Source organism: Penicillium verhagenii, assembly GCF_028828195.1.
Source record: "Penicillium verhagenii strain IBT 33310 chromosome Unknown utg000008l_segment0_segment0, whole genome shotgun sequence".
NCBI classification, from domain to species: domain Eukaryota; kingdom Fungi; phylum Ascomycota; class Eurotiomycetes; order Eurotiales; family Aspergillaceae; genus Penicillium; species Penicillium verhagenii.
The window spans coordinates 2,926,112-2,946,577 of record NW_026643172.1 but is presented as its reverse complement, the minus strand read 5'-3'; the positions used below and the strand labels follow the sequence as shown (position 1 = coordinate 2,946,577).

At 49.8% G+C, this 20,466-nt stretch overlaps 6 protein-coding genes across 6 annotated transcripts; 4 read left to right on the top strand and 2 right to left on the bottom strand.

Moving 5' to 3' along the window:
* Window positions 1-655: 655 nt before the first annotated feature.
* Window positions 656-4,274, bottom strand: N7466_009079 (uncharacterized protein; the record flags this gene model as incomplete). The annotated part of the gene is made up of 12 exons (XM_057168468.1): window positions 656-699; window positions 771-1,257; window positions 1,319-1,642; window positions 1,698-2,016; window positions 2,155-2,605; window positions 2,632-2,799; window positions 2,873-3,017; window positions 3,071-3,297; window positions 3,390-3,424; window positions 3,469-3,630; window positions 3,695-3,792; window positions 3,879-4,274. 12 exons carry the CDS (start codon window positions 4,272-4,274, stop codon window positions 656-658), a joined length of 2,856 nt encoding a protein of 951 aa, XP_057019099.1.
* A 2,880-nt stretch (window positions 4,275-7,154) lies between these two features.
* On the top strand, window positions 7,155-9,281 carry N7466_009078 (T6SS phospholipase effector Tle1-like catalytic domain-containing protein; the record flags this gene model as incomplete). The annotated part of the gene is made up of 7 exons (XM_057168467.1): window positions 7,155-7,271; window positions 7,349-7,399; window positions 7,506-7,817; window positions 7,861-7,912; window positions 7,963-8,729; window positions 8,786-8,986; window positions 9,048-9,281. The coding sequence occupies 7 exons, from the start codon at window positions 7,155-7,157 to the stop codon at window positions 9,279-9,281; spliced, it is 1,734 nt and encodes a 577-aa protein (XP_057019098.1).
* A 1,531-nt stretch (window positions 9,282-10,812) lies between these two features.
* Window positions 10,813-11,736, top strand: N7466_009077 (uncharacterized protein; the record flags this gene model as incomplete). The annotated part of the gene is made up of 1 exon (XM_057168466.1): window positions 10,813-11,736. One exon carries the CDS (start codon window positions 10,813-10,815, stop codon window positions 11,734-11,736), a length of 924 nt encoding a protein of 307 aa, XP_057019097.1.
* A 1,097-nt stretch (window positions 11,737-12,833) lies between these two features.
* Window positions 12,834-14,716, top strand: N7466_009076 (flavin monoamine oxidase family protein; the record flags this gene model as incomplete). Its single annotated transcript, XM_057168465.1, has 4 exons — window positions 12,834-12,959; window positions 13,080-13,117; window positions 13,226-13,614; window positions 13,719-14,716. The coding sequence occupies 4 exons, from the start codon at window positions 12,834-12,836 to the stop codon at window positions 14,714-14,716; spliced, it is 1,551 nt and encodes a 516-aa protein (XP_057019096.1).
* Window positions 14,717-15,415: 699 nt separating this feature from the next.
* N7466_009075 (homeobox domain-containing protein) lies at window positions 15,416-17,327 on the bottom strand (the record flags this gene model as incomplete). The annotated part of the gene is made up of 3 exons (XM_057168464.1): window positions 15,416-16,870; window positions 16,958-17,069; window positions 17,152-17,327. The coding sequence occupies 3 exons, from the start codon at window positions 17,325-17,327 to the stop codon at window positions 15,416-15,418; spliced, it is 1,743 nt and encodes a 580-aa protein (XP_057019095.1).
* Window positions 17,328-19,413: 2,086 nt separating this feature from the next.
* On the top strand, window positions 19,414-20,018 carry N7466_009074 (GFA family protein; the record flags this gene model as incomplete). Its single annotated transcript, XM_057168463.1, has 2 exons — window positions 19,414-19,539; window positions 19,620-20,018. Coding segments are annotated over 2 exons (525 nt in total), but the record flags the coding sequence as incomplete, so codon positions are not given.
* Between the last annotated feature and the right edge of the window lie 448 nt (window positions 20,019-20,466).

Genomic DNA, 20,466 nt, shown 5'->3' with positions numbered 1-20,466 from the left:
CATGGCTCTCAATATATAGAATATCATCGATATATGAATTGAAATAACTGATATTGGTCTCATCATCGGTCTTTCGCCAATTGTAGTCGGTTTCTCTGTGCTCTTTTTTGTCATGTCTTTTCCAGTTGATTGCATGACATGTGGAAGAAATGTGTAGCTTGTGCCAGCCTCAGGCATTGAGATTCCTATTAAATGAACCGAAATGGGACCATTGCCACCATTGCCATATTTAATTGCCATCAACTGCCCATGCGTACCACTTTCAATGTTTAATGTTCACTGCATATTCAAGGTTCTACCTAGGCACTTGCACTCAATGCCTTCAAATGTTACGGGTCAGTCTGGACCTTACCTGAGGTTGACACTATGGAGTACGGACGTATTTAATTACAGCCTGAGGTTGAAATGCAGTGACAGAGATAAAAGTATCATCATATATAAAGTGTCATCATCGAACAATACATGGTAGGAAACAAAGTTCCATGATGAGAAGCACAAATTCTGGATATCCTGGAGAACAAACATGTCCTCAAAACAAAAACTCAAAACGTTAACCATGGCCGCCCACATTGAAGGACCACACATTATTCCAAGCCCGGGAACACAAGTGTTCGTATTAAAAAAAAACGGGCAAGATGCTTTTGGCTGAGGGAGCTTAGTTCTTCTTCTGCTCGAACTGAAGTCGCCGTCCCAGTGGAGCTTGAGAGCTTAAGAATAGAATTCGTTAGCATTTATTCAGAAAATAAAAAATTTGGGCATATATGACTTACTCATAGGGAAGGGGAAGTAAGAAGTGCCATCCTGGCGCAGGTAGACGTAGTAGCCACCATCCTGCTTGATCTTCTCAGCTGGCCCGCCACCGCGGGCGCGGCGGAGGTTCTCCAGACGACCGACGACACGGAGCATGGCAACAAGGGCAATCTTGGTGATCTCCTGACCGAAGCCGGTGTTGGGGCCCCGGCCGTGGGTGATGTAGGGAGTCGAGGGGACGGTCGAGCTTGACTTCTCGGGTCGGGAAGGCGCTGGCATCGTGGTTGGCCTCGACGAAGGAAGCGAAGACCATGTTGCCGGGCAGGATCTGACGGTCTTGCCATTGTCTTCGACGGTGAATGGCGTCTGGGCCTTGGCGCAGGCATCTGAAAGGTTCCGTTGATACGGATGGCCTCCAGGGAGTAGCGGTAGAGCTGCTCGTCGTCCGCGGCGGAATCCTCCTTGGCGAGACGAGTGATCCTGGCCCAGTGCTTCCTGCCGGCCTCGCTGGTGTAGTACTCGACGACCTGGGTGAGAGACTCAACCCTGGTCTGGGGACGAGGGAAACCAGGGTAGGGATGATCTGCGACCAGGTGATCTCGGAAGAGGTAAGACCGGACTCCTGCAGGTTGCGGAGGGCGGCGGTACCGAACTCACGGAGAGCGTTATCGTGGGGGGTGAAGTTGTTCATGAGACCGGACAGCAGGCCGGTGTCGCTGTCGGCCTCGACGGTGGACGAAACAAGACACCGAGCTGCTCGGCAACGGCGGTGGCGGCACGCTGCAGAGAGAACGACTTGGGGGCATCTACATCGAAGAGGCGCAGCGAAGATGGTGGTGAGGATCATGTACATCTCGTGCTCGGTGAAGAGACCGGCGGGGTTCTCCTCGGTCTTCAGGGCAGGCCGAAGAGAGCAGAGGCGAAGTAGACGTGGGGGAGTTACCCACATCGCGGGTGATATCAACCTGGTTGATGTTGGCAAGCTTGGCACCGTTCTGCTGGATGAGGTGCAGAGTGGTCTCCTCGTAGAATTGCTTGATGAGCTTGGGGAACTCTTCTTTGCTGAGAGCCTGGCTCAGAGCTTGCTGCTGCTTGGTATCGAACTCGCCCTTGCCGAAAAGCTCCTGCAAAGCGGTACTGAAAGAGGGCTCGAAGTCTGCCTGGTTGCCCATAACGAGCTTGGCAGACTCGTGAGAGGTCAAGTTGATACGAGAAGGAGTGAAGGCAGGAGTGTCCCAAAGAGTAATCCTGCTCACGGCCGAGGTCCTTCATTATAACTGGTTCCGCTAGGGATAGTCATGGGGTAGTGAGCGTAGATGGAGTCGGGCTTTACCAGTTGGGGAAAGCACGGGTAGCCAGCTTGTAGAAGACACAACCCTGGTTATGTTCAGGTCATAACGGCACTTGTTGTAACCCCAGTTGGTCAGGTTGCGAGGGTTGTAATCAATGGTGTAGTGCCGGTCACCACGGACAAGAGCCACGGCATCGGACAGGACAGCACGCGAGACAGTGTAGGTAGGGGCAATACCGACACCAGGAACCATGGGCTTCTCGGCCTCCTCGGAGACAATACCGGGGTACAGCTCGACGAAGTCAGGGTGCTCGTACAGATGACGAGAGTGTTGGCGATCTCGGGGTAGAGTTGATCTCCTCGAAAGATCGTAGGTCTTCAGGCCGAAGTGCTTACGGAACTTGTTGAGGGAACCAACCTGCCAGCGACGGGCAGCCTCCATACCGAGAATCTCAATGGAACGCAGAGCCTTGTGAACGTTGCGAGGTCCGAAGCTGCCGGCAACATCCTCAGTGGCAGACTTCAGGATGGCAACAAGCTCTTCATCGTTGAACTTGCCATCCTCTCACGCTTCAGGTGAGCAAACTCACGCTTGGAAGGGTCAGCATCAAGCATGTTCTCAACCTTCTTCATGCCCATCAGCAGCTCGGGCATGGTAACCTGGTCAGCGGGCTTGCCCATGAGGTCAAAGTAGACCTGATCGATCCACTTCTCATCGCCAGCGGCGATGGCAGAGTGCCAGCGGTAGGCCAAGTTAACTCAACGGAGCACTGGTTACCCAGGCCGGAGGGAGTGGCACCCGCCTTCTCCATCTGGGCACGGGATCCAGACACCAAGTAGAGTTGGTGCGGTTCAGGTTGACAATTGTACGCAAGTAATCGTACAGAGTAATGTTAATATACAGACCGCAAGTAATAAGACGACCAGTCTGGAACAGGTCCTCGTCGTACTCGACCCAAGCCTTCTCGAGATCGTCCTCAGAGAGTCTAGGGTTAGGTGTAGGCTTAGAAAGCGCCCTGCCTCGTTCACCTCGGCCAGCTGCTCCACAACGTGGTTGTGGAATCGGTTAAGCATAACCAGCAAGACACCACAAGCAGGAGGAAGGGCCTGCAGGCGACCTTCGGAGAAGCAATCAGGCTTGAGCTTACCGTCCTTGTGGGAACGGATTTGATCCTGCTGTTCCTTGACATCACCATAAGAATAGAGAGATCTAGGTAAGCGGAGGTCTTGTTCAGGTGTGGTTGACGGTAGTCGGTCTGGAAAATGTCTATTCAACCATTAGTACTTCCGTTGGCTTCGCAATTGCTAGTGGTTTTTTTTTCTAGGTTGGGAGCGTTGTTTTGCTTACCGTGAATAACCAGAGATGCCCAGTTGAAGAACATACTGGACACCTGTTAGGGTGGGGAGTGAATTCCTGACGAGCGAACAAGCTGTCGAAGACCAAACCGGCATCAGGCAACCCACTGGGCTGGATTGCAAGAGGAGGAATGGTGCGGCAGTAGGGGGTGTTGGCGGCACCCAACCAAGGGAGTGTGGGGTTGTTGTTGGAACCATCAGCAGTGCGGTACTTGTAATCATCACCCATGTAACTATTGTGTTTTGTTAGTTGCAAAATTTCTCCTTGAAAATGGTGGTGCAATTGAGGGATGTTACGAGAGTGGGGGATGCGGCAAAGAGGTCCACAGCTCGTCAAGGAATGTGTTAGTGAGCTCGACACGTCTGGGAGAGTGGCCGGGCAGGTCTGCGACAAGCTGCAATTCAAATAATTGTTAGTTCGCAATTTCTCTTTACTGAATCTCCCACAGTTCAATTCCAAACGATGGTTCTTTTCTCGTACCTGAATAATGCGCTCCATAAGGTAGGTCTTGTCGTCAATCAATTCACCGGAAGCCTTGTTCGCAATCAAATCCTTGACGGTGTTGACATCGCGGAAACCGAGGGTCTTAATGTCATCAATGAGTCCACTGGACTGGTCGTGCTTAAGGTATGTGCCATCGCCAGTTTGGTTGGGCAAAGGTTCGCGCGAAGCGTGAATAGCCTGTGCATACTTCTCGAACACCGCGACAACCTCGGCGCGCTTCACCTGGTGAACCTCGGCGGGCTCCTCCTTGGCAGAAGACTTGCGCGTAGGCGAGACCTTGGAGAAGCGCTTGTTTTGCTTCTCAGCCTTGGGCTCGGTGTCGCCATTGCCGTCCTTGTTCCGCTTGAACTGTGTAGAGATTCTCCGCAACATAGTGATGGTAGTCTGAGGCTCACACAGACAGGTCACTCAATGGGAGAAAGAAAAATAAAAAATTAAGATAAAAATAATAAAAAAATGTTAAGCTACGAGCTGAATCAGGGGGAGGGGAAGGTAATAAAGCAGAGTCCGCGCGCTTTCGGATTTAAAAACGAGCTGTGCGGGCGACCTAGGTCACCGCAGCTGCAAGACTGTGGAGCATCCATAAGTGGCGGATTTGTTATCGCCAATAGTTGATTGACTGTCATAAGCAGATCTGATTGGGGATAGACAGGTTCAGTGAGCACTAGCCTCGATCTGCCCGGAGGCTGTGGCTCGTAGGAGCCCCATAGCCAATCAGCTCGGTGGCCCCGCGTGGGACGAGCTTGAGGTCCAGCTGCTGAATTGTCCCCACTACAAACATGTCTCTTGCGATGACGAACGGCTGAACCCAGTAATTGATCACCCTGGTGTCCCCTCTAGTGGAGAGTGTAAAGATTGTTTAGAAAAGGGGGTGGGCCAGAGCCATTGAACACGGCACGTCACCCAAAAAGACAAGGAAAATCCTTATGAGTACACCATCACCATAGAGACGAGCTCAGCTCAGCTCTCTTGCGACGTCATGTGCTCTGAGAAGAGTTGTTTTCGGTGTCGTGCTCCTTGAAGTAAATTTTTCTTTCTTAATTTTCTTTTTTAATACAAGAAACGAGACCAATGGAAGGGGGTCAAATTACACAGTAGCGGTGTACTTCGTACGGAGACGAGACGAGATGAACCGAATCTCGGAGTCGTGGAGTCATGAGGCCCCACATTAACACTGTATAGATCCAGCCAAATGGGTGAAAGCAACGCTAAGTGGGGTGGTAAAGTAAACTTGTAAGTTTGCGCTTGACGTCCCGATCGGAAAACTTCGTCCCTGCGTGGCTGGCTGGGAGGACTATCCCATAGCAACCGGTTTTTTGGTTATTTTGAAGACGAGCTGAACCATAACTACTGTACTAGTATTATGGGTTTAGGGTTGTATAGCAGTAACCGTCATACACCCCCATGATTTGGCGGTTAGGGACCCGATGCAAGGGATGCGTCTCCCAACCTTCAGCAAACTGGATGCAGCCTCACGGTTTTTTGTTTGATGCAGCTGCTCTGTTATCTTGTCATTCGTCTTCTTTTGTCATGTTTTGTTTTTTTGTTTTTCTCATAATGAGATGGATCAGCGGTCCGGACCCACATGTTCTCCCACTATGGGCTCTAGCGTCTCCCAAGAAGCATGAATGGTAGCACGAACCTCATTGCGCCCCTGGTCATTGGCGGACGAATCTGCCAGTCATCATCAGAAATTTATCAGAGAATCGGATGCATCGTGACTTTCCCCCACTTCCTTCCCTTAGCTTCGTCGCACAATCCAACTTTCGAACCTCGTGGGAAAGATGCACACTAGGCATCAAGGACAAAAAAGAAGGTATTGGAGATTCTTCGAGATCTCTGCAGTGTCAAGGCCATTTTCAAAAAGATTGTAAGGTTTTTTCTTTGATCAAGACCCTGGTTCTGCAGGCTGGACAGCACTAAAACCACGGGTCGGATATGGCAGGTCCGGGGAACGCGGCCCTTCCCGGGGCTTTGGCACGGTTGTGAACAATGAACAATATGAACCTTGGAATTATGAATCGATTTATTCCTTGGAAAAGGTATCATTTCAATTCCATGTGATTGTTTTCGCCCGTATTATGCTGAAAAGTAATGGGTCTGAAACTCTCAGGCGTCGAAAGTTTTGTCTGTGAGGTGATCCGGTTCCACCAAAAAAAAATAGAGAAAAATAATAATAAAAATAAAATAAAAATAAAAACCTGGATTTCCCTTCAGCCGTACTTCCACATGGTAACTTTCAGGTCCGCATCTTTCATTCAATCCTTAAGGAATCTTCAGATGACGGCAGACAGGTGGATCCCGGGCGGGCCATGATGTGGAAAAAGTGACACTTTAGGCGTAGTGGCGGCGAAAGTCTCGATCAGAGCGAAAAAGGAGCAAAAATACAGATGAACGCCCCCTCTTTTACTTTTTCTTTCAAACCCCTTATTTTTGCACAGATCCATGGGCAAGGGGATACTCGGTGCAGTATGGGGGAAGATCGACAATAATCTCCCGAACCACCAATCTCATCTGTATCTGCTTGCCGCATCGAAGCTCTCATAGGTCCAACCCCGTTGCCATCGTGGAGCTTTGAGTCTCCATTGATGTTCCTTAGTGTCTCGATTTGCACGGTCTGAAGATTTGAATTTCTGTGTTTTTTTTGGACTGGTATTTTTGAATCGCGGGTGTTTTTTTCCCTCCCAGAGCGCCCTGGCCTTGGTGTAATCCCCACTAGGAGTACAGTTCAGCCCAGATCAAAACAAGAGCAATGCGATCCGAGGCAACAAAGTGATTGGCTGGACCTTGCCCCCACGTTAATTCGAATGCATAGCGCTGTTTGTGTGCAACATGAGCTACCTTTGGGTCAGCCTTGTTTGCCCTGTTTCTCGGAAAGTTGTTTCTCTTTTGCGTGCATCGCGGTCGAGTCACCAGGTGGGAAAAAACAATTATCCCAAAAAGTTAAAAAATACAAGAAAGGTCCCAGCAAATGGATATGGGATCCATAATCGGAATACGCCAATGCCGTCTCCACATCCAGTTGAACCTGACGTATCTCGGACTGCAGGGATCATCCTCAGTGTGTGAGTGGGTGCGACACACGCTTGGAGCATTCTTATCCAACCCCCGATGCCGCCTTGGCTCTGATTCATGGTAATTACGCCCCTCTAAAAGCTGCAGCTTCTCCTCGTAAAAACCCCCAGTCCCTCCCCCTCCATTTATAGTTCCCGTGAAAGCCACACTTGTCGGGATTATACGTCTCCCGCGATCATGGCTCATCACGTAGCCTCTTCCGCGACGCCAAAGCAGTTTGTGCTCTGTTTCGATGGAACGGGCAACAAGTTTGCTGGTGATGAATCGGATAGTAATGTCTTGAAAATTTTCCGTGTATGTTCCCTCTCCATTGTCGGAAGTTAAAAGGCATCATCGTGTAAATATGCCTGCTAATCGAAATTCCCCAACAGATGTTGGATCGCAGTAAACCGCACCAGTACCATTACTACCAACCGGTATCGGTACCTATGTGACAACGAAATCACTCTCCAGTCATGGTCGCATTCAGCGCATTAGATCATGGTATGAAAAGGCGAAGGATTCTGCCATTGGCTCTCCTTTTACGAGCATGTGATGGGCGGGTACAAGTTCTTGATGCGTTACTATTCTCCGGTGACGAGATCTTCTTCATTGGTTTTAGTCGAGGTTCATATATTGCTCGTTTTGGCCGAGATGCTCGACTATATCGGTCTGCTTGAAGCCGGTAACGAGGAATTGATCCGGTTTGCTTGGAAGACTTTTGCGAAGTGGCAGCAACGCCAAGGCGATTCGGAAGAGGACCAAGACGAGAAGAAGAAACTTTTTGAGTATATGAAGGCTTTCCGCGAGACCTTCAGTCGTCCGATCACTCGCATCAAGTTCATGGGACTTTTCGATACCGTAAACAGTGTTCACGTTTCGAGAATGCTTGGATGCAGCGCAGCAAGTTCCCTATACGGCACGCAGCTCTGCTAGTGTCATCCGTCACGCAGTCGGTATTGATGAGCGACGTGCCAAGTTCCGTCAGGATCTGATCTCTGGAAAGCGCCCGAAAGAAAAGAAGCACAAGCACCACCGACACCACCTTCCTACTCCCATTTCGACCATTTGCATATGCACCGCCAGGATGGTTCGCGCAAACAGCAACAGAAGCAGTCTCAGCAATCTCAACAACCTCATGATGCCCACCCAGACGAAGTCCCCGCTATTCGTTTGAATGATGATTCCGCAAGTCCTCAAAATGAAAAACCGCCCGCTCCATTACCCACCTTCGAGAACCCCGGATGGGGTCCCAATCCAGGCGAATCCTACTATCACCCTCACCACCTTCGTGCCGGTTCCTCAAACCAGGGAAGTGAGAACAATGCTGGAGAGAAGCCTCATCGATACCGCGCACCGTCTCCAAACCGCGGACAATCCCCAAATCCCACGCTTGGACTGACCGTTCCCAACGGAAATGCCTCCTGTGATGATCTCACATCAATTCGTAGCGGTCAATCTGGAAACCTCTCAATCCAGGTCCCCAGCATTGCCGGTGATGATGAGAGTGACGACGAGGAGCAGGACATTCACGAGGTCTGGTTCCCAGGATGCCACGCCGATATTGGTGGAGGATGGAAACTCGAGGGTGGCGAGCTGTGGGCCTTGAGTCACGCCCCATTGGTCTGGATGGTCCAGGAAGCCCAAAAGGCCGGTCTGGAACTCGACGAGCGCAAGATGAAGCAGTTCCAGTGTCTGGAAGAGTACGACGGCGACTACACTCCCATCCAGGAAACCCTTGGCAACCGCCGTGGCAGCCGTATCAGTCGTACGGTGGGTTCTCAGAGGACGATCCCGATGCCTACCGCGTTGGTCCTGATGAGAAGCAGCGGAGCGCTGCTAGCCGTGACTTCTGGCATGCACTGCACACGTCCAGCACGAAGGGTCCCAAGCACGATTGTCTCGAGTTCAAGCAGGGCCTACCAACCATCTTGTTATTTCTTGGCGAATCATGGAGTGGTTGCCTTTCCGTCGGATGGATCTCCAGGCTGATGGGTCGTGGAAACCTATTCGTTGGCCGTTGCCGCGTGGTGAGGTCCGCGATGTGCCACTGGATGCCGAGATTCACGTTTCTGCTATTGAAGAATGCAGGCTGACCCTAACTACCGCCCTGGTAATATTATTGTGGGCGGTGGTGGACGCGGCGTCAAGATTGCTCCTACTTATCTCGGTATGGGAGAGTGGGAGGTCCTAAGAATGAGGGCGATGGTGTACGTGAGACATATGTGCGGAAAGACCAAGCTACCAAGTGCAAGGATCTATTGGTGCAGCAACTTCAGCACCAGCATGAGCACGAACATGCCCACTGATGATCTAATGATCTGATGATCTTTTCCTCCTTGCCTTCTTTCATTTTTTATTTCTTTGGATTCCCCTTAATTTCCAGTCCCTTCTTTTTCTTCTAGTCTCTTTTATCTTTGTCTTAACTATTCATTAATCTACTACCTTATCCTCGGTATAATATTCAGTCTCAGTATGTAACATGTTTCAAAATGTTACTGTTTATTACATCTAGAACCACCTGGAGCCATCTAGATTCCTGTAGCCCAGATCAAAATCACATGTTGATTATCTTGCCTAAGCGACAGTCAATTTCCATTACTCGGCTCCGACTTAGTTACTAGTGCCACTTCATGTATGTAACGAGAAGAATTGTGGAAAGCCCCAGGCACCAAGGTGCGTGATTATCGGGTAACGAGTAACAATCATGTCTCATGTTGACACAGTTCTCAAGTTGAGTCCCCCACCACGGACACTAGTCTTTGGTGGGGACTCTAGTACCCGATTCTAGGGTCTTTTGGACAAGCTTTAAGAAATGGCTCATATAAATAAAATTGCCTATAAAGGAAGGTGAGGGTAGGCTTCCATTATCTGATAAGTACTGTGTTGACATACATGTCTTTTTTTAATGATCTGAGTGAATTGGCAAGTGAAATGTGGGAGTCCAGACTTTATCACGCTTAAATGCACCCGGTCATGCCGAGAAGAACGTGGTAGAGAAGGTGCAGGCTTACCGATCAACGCCCGTTTTCCAAGGCTCCATACACCGCACATTTCTATACTTAGATATCGAGTTGCCGTATATGGCTCATGTCTTATAGAACTTCATATATGGCGTCATGCAGATAAAAGCTCATGGTTCATGTGTAAGTATTTCTAATTCTAGAGTCGCGTTTGATCTAGAAGATTTTGAAAGAAAAAAACTCTAAGATCCATATAAATCAAAGGCTAATGCAAGTTCTTTATGGTAAGTTCATTAGGTTTATTAGATGTACCAAATTGAACATTACAGGTGAACCATACATGCTACATGTATGTCTTATGTTAAGCTTAAACTCATACTCAAGTGCCACGACGTTCAGATAAACACCGGTGGCTTCTATCGATTGGTGGAGTGAGGGGTGTGACTTATCTCCGTGATGAACCGATGAAACCTCCCGTAGCTCTCCGCCATTCACCAGATCTTAAAGTATGAATATCAATATTCACCCTGGAACTCTTGAATGTTCCTACTTAATTTGTTAAAGTATTAAAACAAAACCATTGTAACAGGAACAGAGTCATCGAATCAAAAGTATCAAAGCCGATGCGTGTTCAGGGTTCCCGTGGTCTGGACCGGTCCTGCCCTTCGCCTCAAAGTCTTAGCATCTTTTTTTTCTCTCTCTATTTCTCTTTTTCTTCTTCTCCCTTCCCTTTGCTTCCCACCTTATTTCTCAACAAACCTCGGCTCGCATATTCTGAAGCTTGGCCGGCCCAAGATTTCTTTTTGTTTCCCTTGATATGATGCGCCCGTGATTCACCTTTTTTCATCTTCCTCCGCATCCCCCCCCCCTTTTCTTCAATTTTTTTGATCGACATGGAAGAATCGCAACGACCAGAGACCATGCGCGCTCCTCATTCCGACTCTAACGATCCCAATAAAGATAACTCTGACGTCTCTTTGGAACGGGTGGGAAAGGAAGACGTCATGATCTCGATGTCTCTCTCTCCCGAACCATTGGCACCTTCCCGGACCCGATCCCCTTTGGCCCGATCGCACCTGCGCTCTCGGTCACTGGTGGGAATCCCCGGCATGCCATCCATGACGCGCGCATATTCCTCCCCAGGGCTGGACTCTCGGGGAAGATATATCTTCGTCAACGGCCGCGGGATGCCCACCTCATCTGTCGATGCAAAGCGCGTGCCCCTGCAGACGCGCATGGACGATCACATCGAGACCCGGCTGGGTTCGCTTAACATCTCCGAGACCATCTCTGAAAATGCCGAGCTGGAGACGGTGCCCAAATCCCCCTCACAGTCGGGCAACTCCCCCGTCCTGATGCCGCAGACTTTCCCCCGCATCGGTCGCATGCGCTCAACTTCCCCTCTTCATTTTCAAAATCCCATCAACAGCCCGCCCGCCATCCATACCTCCCCCACCCTCACCGGAAAATACAACGAATCATATCCCGGCCTTTCCGCTTCCTCCTCTTCGTCCGTCCCGTCAACCCCGACCAGCCTTCGCTCTCGCAGTCCCAGCATTTCTTCTCTGGAAACTATCCCTGATATTCCCGACGCTGAGGCTGAAGCCCTGGAAGAGGATCGGATCGCGGAGCTCAAGGCTGCGGCCGATGCGGATGATGCCGCGAGCAACAACACCTTGAACCGACGACGTGGTATTCCCGACACAGCTAGCTCGTCTAACTCGTTCAATACCCCCCGCGGTGGTCGCAAGCGATGGAGTGTCTGTGGCGCAGAGCGCCGGCAAGATCTCAACCTCGAGACTATTTGGGAAGATTAACGAGCTTGCCCTTATCGCCAATACTATGATTCATTGTTCGTCCTGGCCTGAAGACCGGACGATCCGAATCACCCGCAGCACGTTAATACCTTGCGTTTGCGATCCCACAACTCTCCCTCTCGACAAGCCTGTTTTATTCCTCTGGAGTTGATCTCCACGGGTAATCTCGAGCTGTGTCGAGCTGCTTTTTCGCCCCGCTTTCCTCGACATTATTTGATACCCTTCCCATTGTATCCGACACGTACATATTCGGTTGCCTCTTATTTCTCTCATCTTTCCGCGATATCATCACACCAAAAGGAGTTTTAAGGGTGCTTTGCCTTCTCGGTGTTTATTTCCCCTTGTTATGCTTTCCTCGGTGACTAGGCGCATGAATTCTTCATCTATTATGCTGAGCATAATTGTTTTTGTCTCTGGGTGTACCATTTGATTTTTTAGTTCTTTTTGTTATCTTTGCTCAATACCATGGTCTCGGGGCATCTCACTCAAGAGTCCTCATCTGCATTATGCTTCTGGTCTTCGGCTAGCCTCACAATGGAATGAAAGGGTCAATTTCCGGCCAAAATCGATCGATCACGTAGAGGAATGGTTCTCGTATCAAGTATCGTGAACTTTACATACTCCAGAGTTCAGCCTAGAAAGAGCTCCACACACATGACAAACAGCCCACCTGGGTAGTAACCTTGGAACCACAGACCCTGAAGAAAAAGCGGACTAGAACCCGCATCACGGCAACTAATTCGGTCGCTAAAGCAGCAAGTAGATGTTTTCATTTAGCTACTTGGTGCATGTTCGATATCTCCGAAGTCAACATACGTTCATACTACACGTACCCATCAACTCCAGTTACTATCCGCCTCTACCCTCCGCCTCTACCCCATGCAGTAGGTCCAAGCGGTCCATACATCAATGACAGCCAATCACCCGCTATCTCCGGTCCCGCTCCTACCAGCGCAATACCGCGCAAACTTCATCACAGCTTCGATTTCGACCTGCTGGCTTTTTCTATTCTTTTTCAATTCATGTTCAGGGCAACAATTCAGTGCGTTTGCCGAATACCCCCATCTACTCGACTCTTCTCTTCTCGTTCCGCAATCATGAGCTCCCGGCCGCATGTTGGTATCATTGGTGCCGGCTTTGCGGGTCTGCGCTGCGCTGATCTCCTCATTCAAAATGGGGCAAAGGTCACCATTCTAGAAGCTAGGGATCGCATTGGTGGGAGGGTATGTTATTGATCTGTTTTTTGCTTGCTGTTTTGTGGAATTTGATCGAATGCTTCAATGCTCAATGTTCTGGATTTGTATTTGGGACCCCTCGAGCTAATCTCTGTGCTACTTTGAAAGGTGTATCAAGATGTGTTGGAAGGTCATACAGTGGATATGTAAGTGCATATCTAGACTGAAGATTTCTTACTGCTTCATATCTGCAATTGATATGGACCAATTCATGTCCTATTCCTACTATGGATGTAGACTAACCTATATCACAGGGGAGCAAACTGGATCCATGGCCAGGGCGAGAACCCCATCATGACAATGGCTCGGGAGACCCAGACTGTCACTTGGGACCCCCAGGGAGGAAATTTCCTTGTTTCTCGCGATGGCAAGTATGTCAGTGAGGAACTTGGAACCAAGATCACCGAATTCGTGTGGAAGACCATCGCCGATGCCTTCACATACAGCAATGAGCGCGGAGAGAGCATCCGGCCCGAAGAAAGTCTGTATGATTTCTTCTTAATGAAGCTGCGGGAGGCTTCCTTCTCCAAGGAGGAAGAGCAGATGGTTTTGGATACATGCAAGCTCTGGGGTGCCTATGTAGGCGAGCCTATCGAGAGACAAAGCTTGAGATTCTTCCGTCTGGAAGAATGCATTGACGGATGTAAGTTTCCCATCTTTATAACGCATATCCACGAGACAATTACTACTTAGTAGGTATGTCGTGGCTTGTGAACTGAAACATTCTAACAACGTCGCAACCCACAGATAACTACTTCGTAGCGGGCACCCACAAGCGCATCCTAGAGCAAGTGGCCAAGAAAGCCCAGTCCCACGCCGACATCAAACTGAACCACCCCGTCGTCAAAATCGAAGCCCCGCCTCGCAAGCACGACACAGCAATTAACCAGCACCAAGTAACCGTGACAACAGCCACAGGAGCCCGCTTCACCTTCGACGACCTGGTAATCACCTGCCCCCTCGGCTGGCTAAAGCACAACACAGAAGCCTTCACACCAGCCCTCCCACCCCGCCTCACAAAAGCAATCGAAAGCCTCTCCGTCGGCCGCCTGGAGAAAATCTTCGTGAAATTCCCCCGCGCCTTCTGGCAAACAGACCCCAGCAACAGCAGCAGCAACACAAGCAACCCCACCGACTCAACCCTCCCCACAAACCCAACCTTCACCCAATTCCTCGACCCCTCCTACGCAGAGCACCCGCCCCATCTAGAATGGAACCAAGAATGCCTCTCAATGGCCTCCTTCCCCTCGCCCTGCGCCCACCCAACCCTCCTATTCTACACCTACGGCCCCGGCGGCGCAGAAATAGTGCAAAGCATCGCCTTGCTCGACCCCGCTTCAAAAGAATACAAAGAAACACTAATGAAGACTCTTCAGCCCTTCTACTCCAAGCTACCGGGTTACGACGCCTCGTCGCCCGATTGCGTCCCCAGTACTATTCTGGCTACGCGCTGGCAGGCAGATCCGTACGCCGGGTATGGATCTTACTCCAATTTCCAGGTTGGGCTTGAGCAGGGCGATCGGGATATTGAGGCTTTGCGCGCTGGGGCGGGTGCGGGGCCGGAGCGGGGCCTGTGGTTTGCTGGTGAGCATACTGCGCCTTTTGTGGCGCTGGGTACTACTACTGGTGCTTATTGGAGTGGTGAGAGGGTTGCTGGGCAGGTTTGCGAGAGGAGGGGGTTGAGGTGTGTTGGGGTTTCTGGTGGAGTGGATGATTCTTTGCCTTCGGGTGGTGCGAAGCTGTAGATTGGATTACCTGGAGATGCGGATGTCGTTTGGATTGATGGACTTGATGCATGGGTGTATTTGTTGAGTGCATATAAAGCGGATGCTTTTAAATAGTAAATAGTACCAATGGAGAATGTGAGCTCTGGTAGTTCAAGTCAAAGTGGGAAACTGCTGGTTGTCTCCACTAGTAGTATGGGATGTCAGTGGACATGCGCTGAAATGAGTATAAAAACAGTCTGTATCATTGGATCGTTACTGAAGTTTTATTCCAGGATTAGTTTTAAATCTATACCGGGAGTCATCTCCCACAGTTGGTCGTAACAACAGCGACCAGCGACCAAGACAGGGCTATATGGCCAAATGTATCCACATCCCGCACAGCGAGCCGTATGTAACTCGATAGGGAGCAGATATACACAGAAAGAAGAAGTAGGACTCAACAGTCCTAGAAAGGGATCATGGAGTTCACGTGATGAAGATGTGGCGAAGAACCGCTTGCGAGCACACATCGCGAATCAGAAATCATGACATAGACAAACAAGGAAAGGGAACATGAAGGGAAAAAGAAAAACAGACAAAATCCCCGAAGATGGCCGTGGCGGGGAAAAGAAAGGATTAAATGACAACGCTGACAGGTGATACATCATCTGTATGTACCTGGACCCTTTTTATTGAAGGAAAAGGATTCCCCGCTTCATGCGCGGGCAGGGGCTATCGCTATCGCCATGCCCCTTGACTGAGGGAAAGAAGCCCCTGAACACAGTCAAGATCATCCTCTTGACTGTCCCCTCCACCACCGGACATGAAAGCAGTTACTTCAGCGCTCAGTTCTGGCGGAGCCTTGCCTTGCGCACCAGCTGCAAATGGCCGGTTCCGTTTCCCATTTGTCAGCCCTAACCCGCGGTTCCGGTTTGCATCCCGCAGAGCAGGACGGGATGCATGAGAGGTTGTACGACGACGATTCTGAGACGCTCGAGTGCCCGGGACCCAGTTTTCTTTGTCCGAGTCACCGGCATCCAGCTCGAAGTCCAGCTTGCCAGACTTTGAGGCCGAAGGCGTCAGCTTGGAGAGCTTAGATTGAGAATTCACGCGGTTGCGATCGGTCTCTAACCTGCCCATGGATGAGACGGTACGAGAGAGCTTTCGCCGCTTTTCTCCCATGGCCTGTGAGATCGGCGTACGGGCGAGGTCGGCGTGGGCGGAGAGGAGACTATGCCTTGTTGATGCGCTGCGGGTGAGGGAACGGGGACCGCGAGACTGGAAGAGACTGGGGGATGAGTGGAGGTTTGGAGCAGTCTGGGAGCTGGCGGGGGTGGATAGGGCGCTTCGTGCGTCTGTGTCGAAGAATGATTCCCAGTTGCGGGGATCGCGCGATCGGCCGAAGACGCGATCATTCTCGGCCATGCCGGCGCGTGGCGTGGATGGGAAGATGGCACTGCTGCTGCGACGCATGCCTGTGAGTTTTGTGCGGCGTGCTGAGAACATGGCTACTCTGTTCTTGGACGGGGACGGTTCGTTCTCGGCGCGGATGACAGCCTTGCCATCGGACGACATGGCAATCCGTAGGGCATTCTGACCCTTTGGCGGCGACGGTGTCATCTCATCTTCCTTTCTCACCATCGCCTCCCCATCAAACGACATCGACAGCCGTAGTGATGGTGGTGACTTTGTCGGTGTTGACATGATTTTATCTGTGCGTGGCTCTTCTTGTGGTGCCCCTACATCTTGAATCTCAGAAATCGAGCGCTTCCGCTTGGGTATCTGTGAGTCGTCCAGTGTTGTGTTTTCATTCAGGTTGTTTTGTGAGTCCGCCCCGGGGAATTCCTCCTGTGTTGTCGGCGGGGTATCATCCAAAGAATCCATCGTCGCCACACTAGTTTGTGTGCTGTGAGGTGGCAGCTCAGGTTCCTCCCTCTCACTTGTCAACGGCTCCAAGTCATCAGACAACTGTAACAGATTGCCACCCCACGATTTTGGCCTTGTTCCCTCCGATCGGTCTGGAGTGTCAACTTGCTCTGCCCCACTTGACGACCCATGTTCCGCAGACGCGTTATCATCACTAGAAGGATGTCCCAACGAATCAGACATACTCGATCGAGGAGCGAGCAGTTCGTGCGGCTGAAGAGGTCGAGATTTCCGTCGGTCGTTCTGGCGGCGATTTTGAAACCAGATCTGTAAGGGTCAGTCACGAGGTTCAACGGTGTGTGGAGGTTTTTTTTCTGCGGGCTGTGGTGAGGTCTTGGCATCATGATCACGTACTTGGACCTCTTTCTCGCCGAGCGAGACGCGATTCACAATATTCGCACGAGCGACTTTATCCGGTTTTGGGTCCTTCAGGTATTCGGTCTCTAGAATTGCGTGGTCCTCGGGGCTAAAATCAAATCACCCATAGCTGGTTAGAAAACAACGCGTTCAACTTCGGGGTTGAGTGGGTCGACCAATGGCGAACTTACCTCGTTCGGCGTCGTTTTTGGCGAGCTAGCAGCTTGTTGTCGACGCGTGGAGGGAGGTTTTGTGTGAGGGTTTTTTGGGAGTGAACGAGGAAGGCGTAGTTCAAGGCATTGCATTCGGTGGCCGGAAGAGATGGCGAGGACGAAGCCACGGCCACTGAGGGCTCCGGATCAGACATCATTCTCAATAGAGCATTGAGGGGAAGGAAGAGGTATAGAGTATATAGGTCGGTCGAGGCAATTTCAAAGATAGAATATAAAACAAAAGCAAAAGAAGGGAAAAGGAAAAGAATAAAAGGAAATTGGGCGTGAGGCTGGTGCAGAGAAAGAGTATGCAGACCAAGGCCGTAGTGGAATCGCGTCGCGATTGTGGACGCGGAGGAATCGAGACCGTGCCCGCGCTAGTTTTTGCCTTCAAGGTTTTTTGGTGATGGTTTTTCTACTTTTTTTATTCTTCAATTTAGCTGATATCTAATGGCAATATTCCATTCTTTTGTTTTTAGTCTATGTTTTCACCAATTTCTTCGTTATTTCGAGCTCTTTTATTCTTTATTTACTTCTTCTATTGACGCGGTCGGAGGTAATTCGGGATTCTCCACTGCGGCCACGGACGTGCTATGGGGCCATCGCGTGTCCCACGTCACGTTATAGAATGCGCGAGATCCTAAGAATCTTGGAGGCTCCGGTATGTAACATTTCACATAACATCATGCTTAATCCAGGAAGAGATGCAAAAAAAAAAGCCCCGGGTCTTAGACCGAGGTATGCGAACTACTACCAAAAAAAAGCCCCGAACGCGAAAAACACGTCTGCACGTGACCTTTTAGGCATTGACCAGTTGCTCAATGCCAGTGCTGAACAGTGAATAGTACCTACAAGTGCCATTAATCTTAGGGGTTACAGACCTTGTGAGTATACTGTGCAATATATTTAAAACGTCATTAAATGTAACGAAATCTCCTATGCTTTGAATTAAAAAGCGCCTAGGCATGCTTCAATGTTTTAAGAAGTAGCTACTAGGTACAAGTTCTCAAGTTGAGTAGGGGTACAGTGTTTGAAGTATATACATATTCATCCGCGGACGTGTTCAGGGCCTGCACATGTGAACGAGACTGGTAGTTGTAGTCGACCAAATGAGAATACATGGAAATTGTTGGGTGACGGCCAGTGCTTCAAAGATATATTTGTGGTCGTCAGGCTCAAGTGCTTATTTCCAGTATATTAGAGCTCATCTTCGTGGTGCATGTGTATTCAAAGGGATAGATGCGACGGTACACATGCACACTGTCCGCGTCTATTACTCCAAACGAATCGTTTCCAATCGGAAGAAACCCAGAGTTCCGCTGTCTTCAGTTGCTCGATGCACCGACGCAGAATACTGATTGAGATAATTCCGGCTATTGTTTGCGAATGCATTCGGGGGTAAAGCTGCCGGTATTGTTCTGCAGTGGCGCGATTTGGGCTGAAGTACAGGGCTGCATTAGGGTGGTTGAAATCGCCCTTTGGCGAGCTTAGAGTACTGGGCCCTTGAGTGGAGTCGGGTCTTCGCATATAGCGCTCGGAAAGAGTAGCTGTGGATTGCGTTAGGATGAGTGAAATCGTTTTGTTGGAAGATACGGAATGTATGGGCCTCAAACGACTACCTCTGAGCAGGATTCAGAGAGAGCCTAGTATCTAGGTGAACTTTGTACTTATTTAGGTTTGATATACATTGATACTAGTAGGCATTGTATTCTACTCAGTCCAGTCTGCGGATACTGCGGATGCTGCGGATGCCTCACATGTGCTGGATTTCATGCGGCGTTGTCTCGGTCGTCTTGTATGTAGTGTCGATATACCATTGGTCGTACTTCAAGGGCCCATATTTTAAGCGCTTCAAGGATCCACGGACCCTTCGGAGATCTTTGGCCAATATTCTGAAGCGCTTTGAAATAAGCGGCCTAGTAATTGACCCGGTCAACTAACCTTAATCCCCCGAAGGAATTGATTGGAAAATTGTCATGTATGCTTCTCGGAGACTAATTGCGGCCCGCGGGAGGATTGTATACAATCATGCAGAAGGATTGAATTTCAAAGCCACCGATTACAAACCACATTTCGCGGGATTCAACCAAAAGTGGCTAACAATGACGCACGATACGAGGACAAAAATTGACTGAAGATTGTTCCATCTCGAGTATATAAAACCAGGAAACCGCGAGGTTCTTCAATTTTACATCGAAAAACTTCACAGCTTTCATCAAAAAGTATAGAATCAACGAAACAATGGCATCCGCCACCATCGACAAGTCAAAGTCCTATTTTCCTCTCGCCGGCGGCGCCGAGGATGGCTGGTCTACCGAGGACGAAGCAACAGCCACATGCTTCTGTGGTGCAGTGCAATTATCATTTGTGAGTCTCATCTAGCGCTACAGGCTTGCTTTTCCTTTTGTACTCAAGTGCTAGTACTAACAACGGCCGTCAACTCCCAGCCAACCCACGGACCTGGCTACGTCGGCTCCTTCGTCTGTAATTGCTCCGACTGCCACAAGCTTACCGCATCCATGCACGCAACCAACTTCACAGTCTACGACACACACCTGAAACATCTGCGTGGTCGCGAAAACCTGAAGACATACAGCCAGTCTCGCACGGTGTTCGTCAAAACTCCTGGCCAGGACAACACCATGACCAACTACTTTTGTTCCACATGCGGCTCGCTAATGTACCGCGTTGGTGCGGCTTTCCCGGGCATGAGTATTCTGCGTGTTGGTAGTGTGGATGATTTCTCGTTGCACGAGACTAAATTGAGGCCTACGATGGAGCAGTTTACCAAGGACCGCGTGGCTTGGAAGGCTCCTACGGAAGGGACCAAGCAGTTTGTCGAGGATGGTTTGCATGTATAGAAGTTGCGATGTCTGGAGCAATTGGCTACCAGTGTGTATGAATTGTTTATCAACCCATGTAAAAAAAATAATAAGAATGACCCTTTTCAATTTTTTCTTATTGAGTCCAATTCTCCTTGCCGTCATCGGTATCCACTGGGGCAGGAATCCCAGTATCGAATTCCCTCCCATACTAATCATCTGTCTATGTACGGCGGCCGATACCCGCCACCCCTCTGCCATAACCAGTCCAATTTGGATTTTTAGCTTTACCGCCCTGTTTCTTGCCTGTATTGTATATGTTATATATAGGAATTTCTTAAGGAATTTGATCTAAACATGGGTTACTTTTAGAATAGACTTGAGACATCTGGAAGAGACTTGAGAATAGACTTGAGAAGAGACTTGAGAATAGACTTGAGAATAGACTTGAGAAGAGACTTGAGAAGAGACT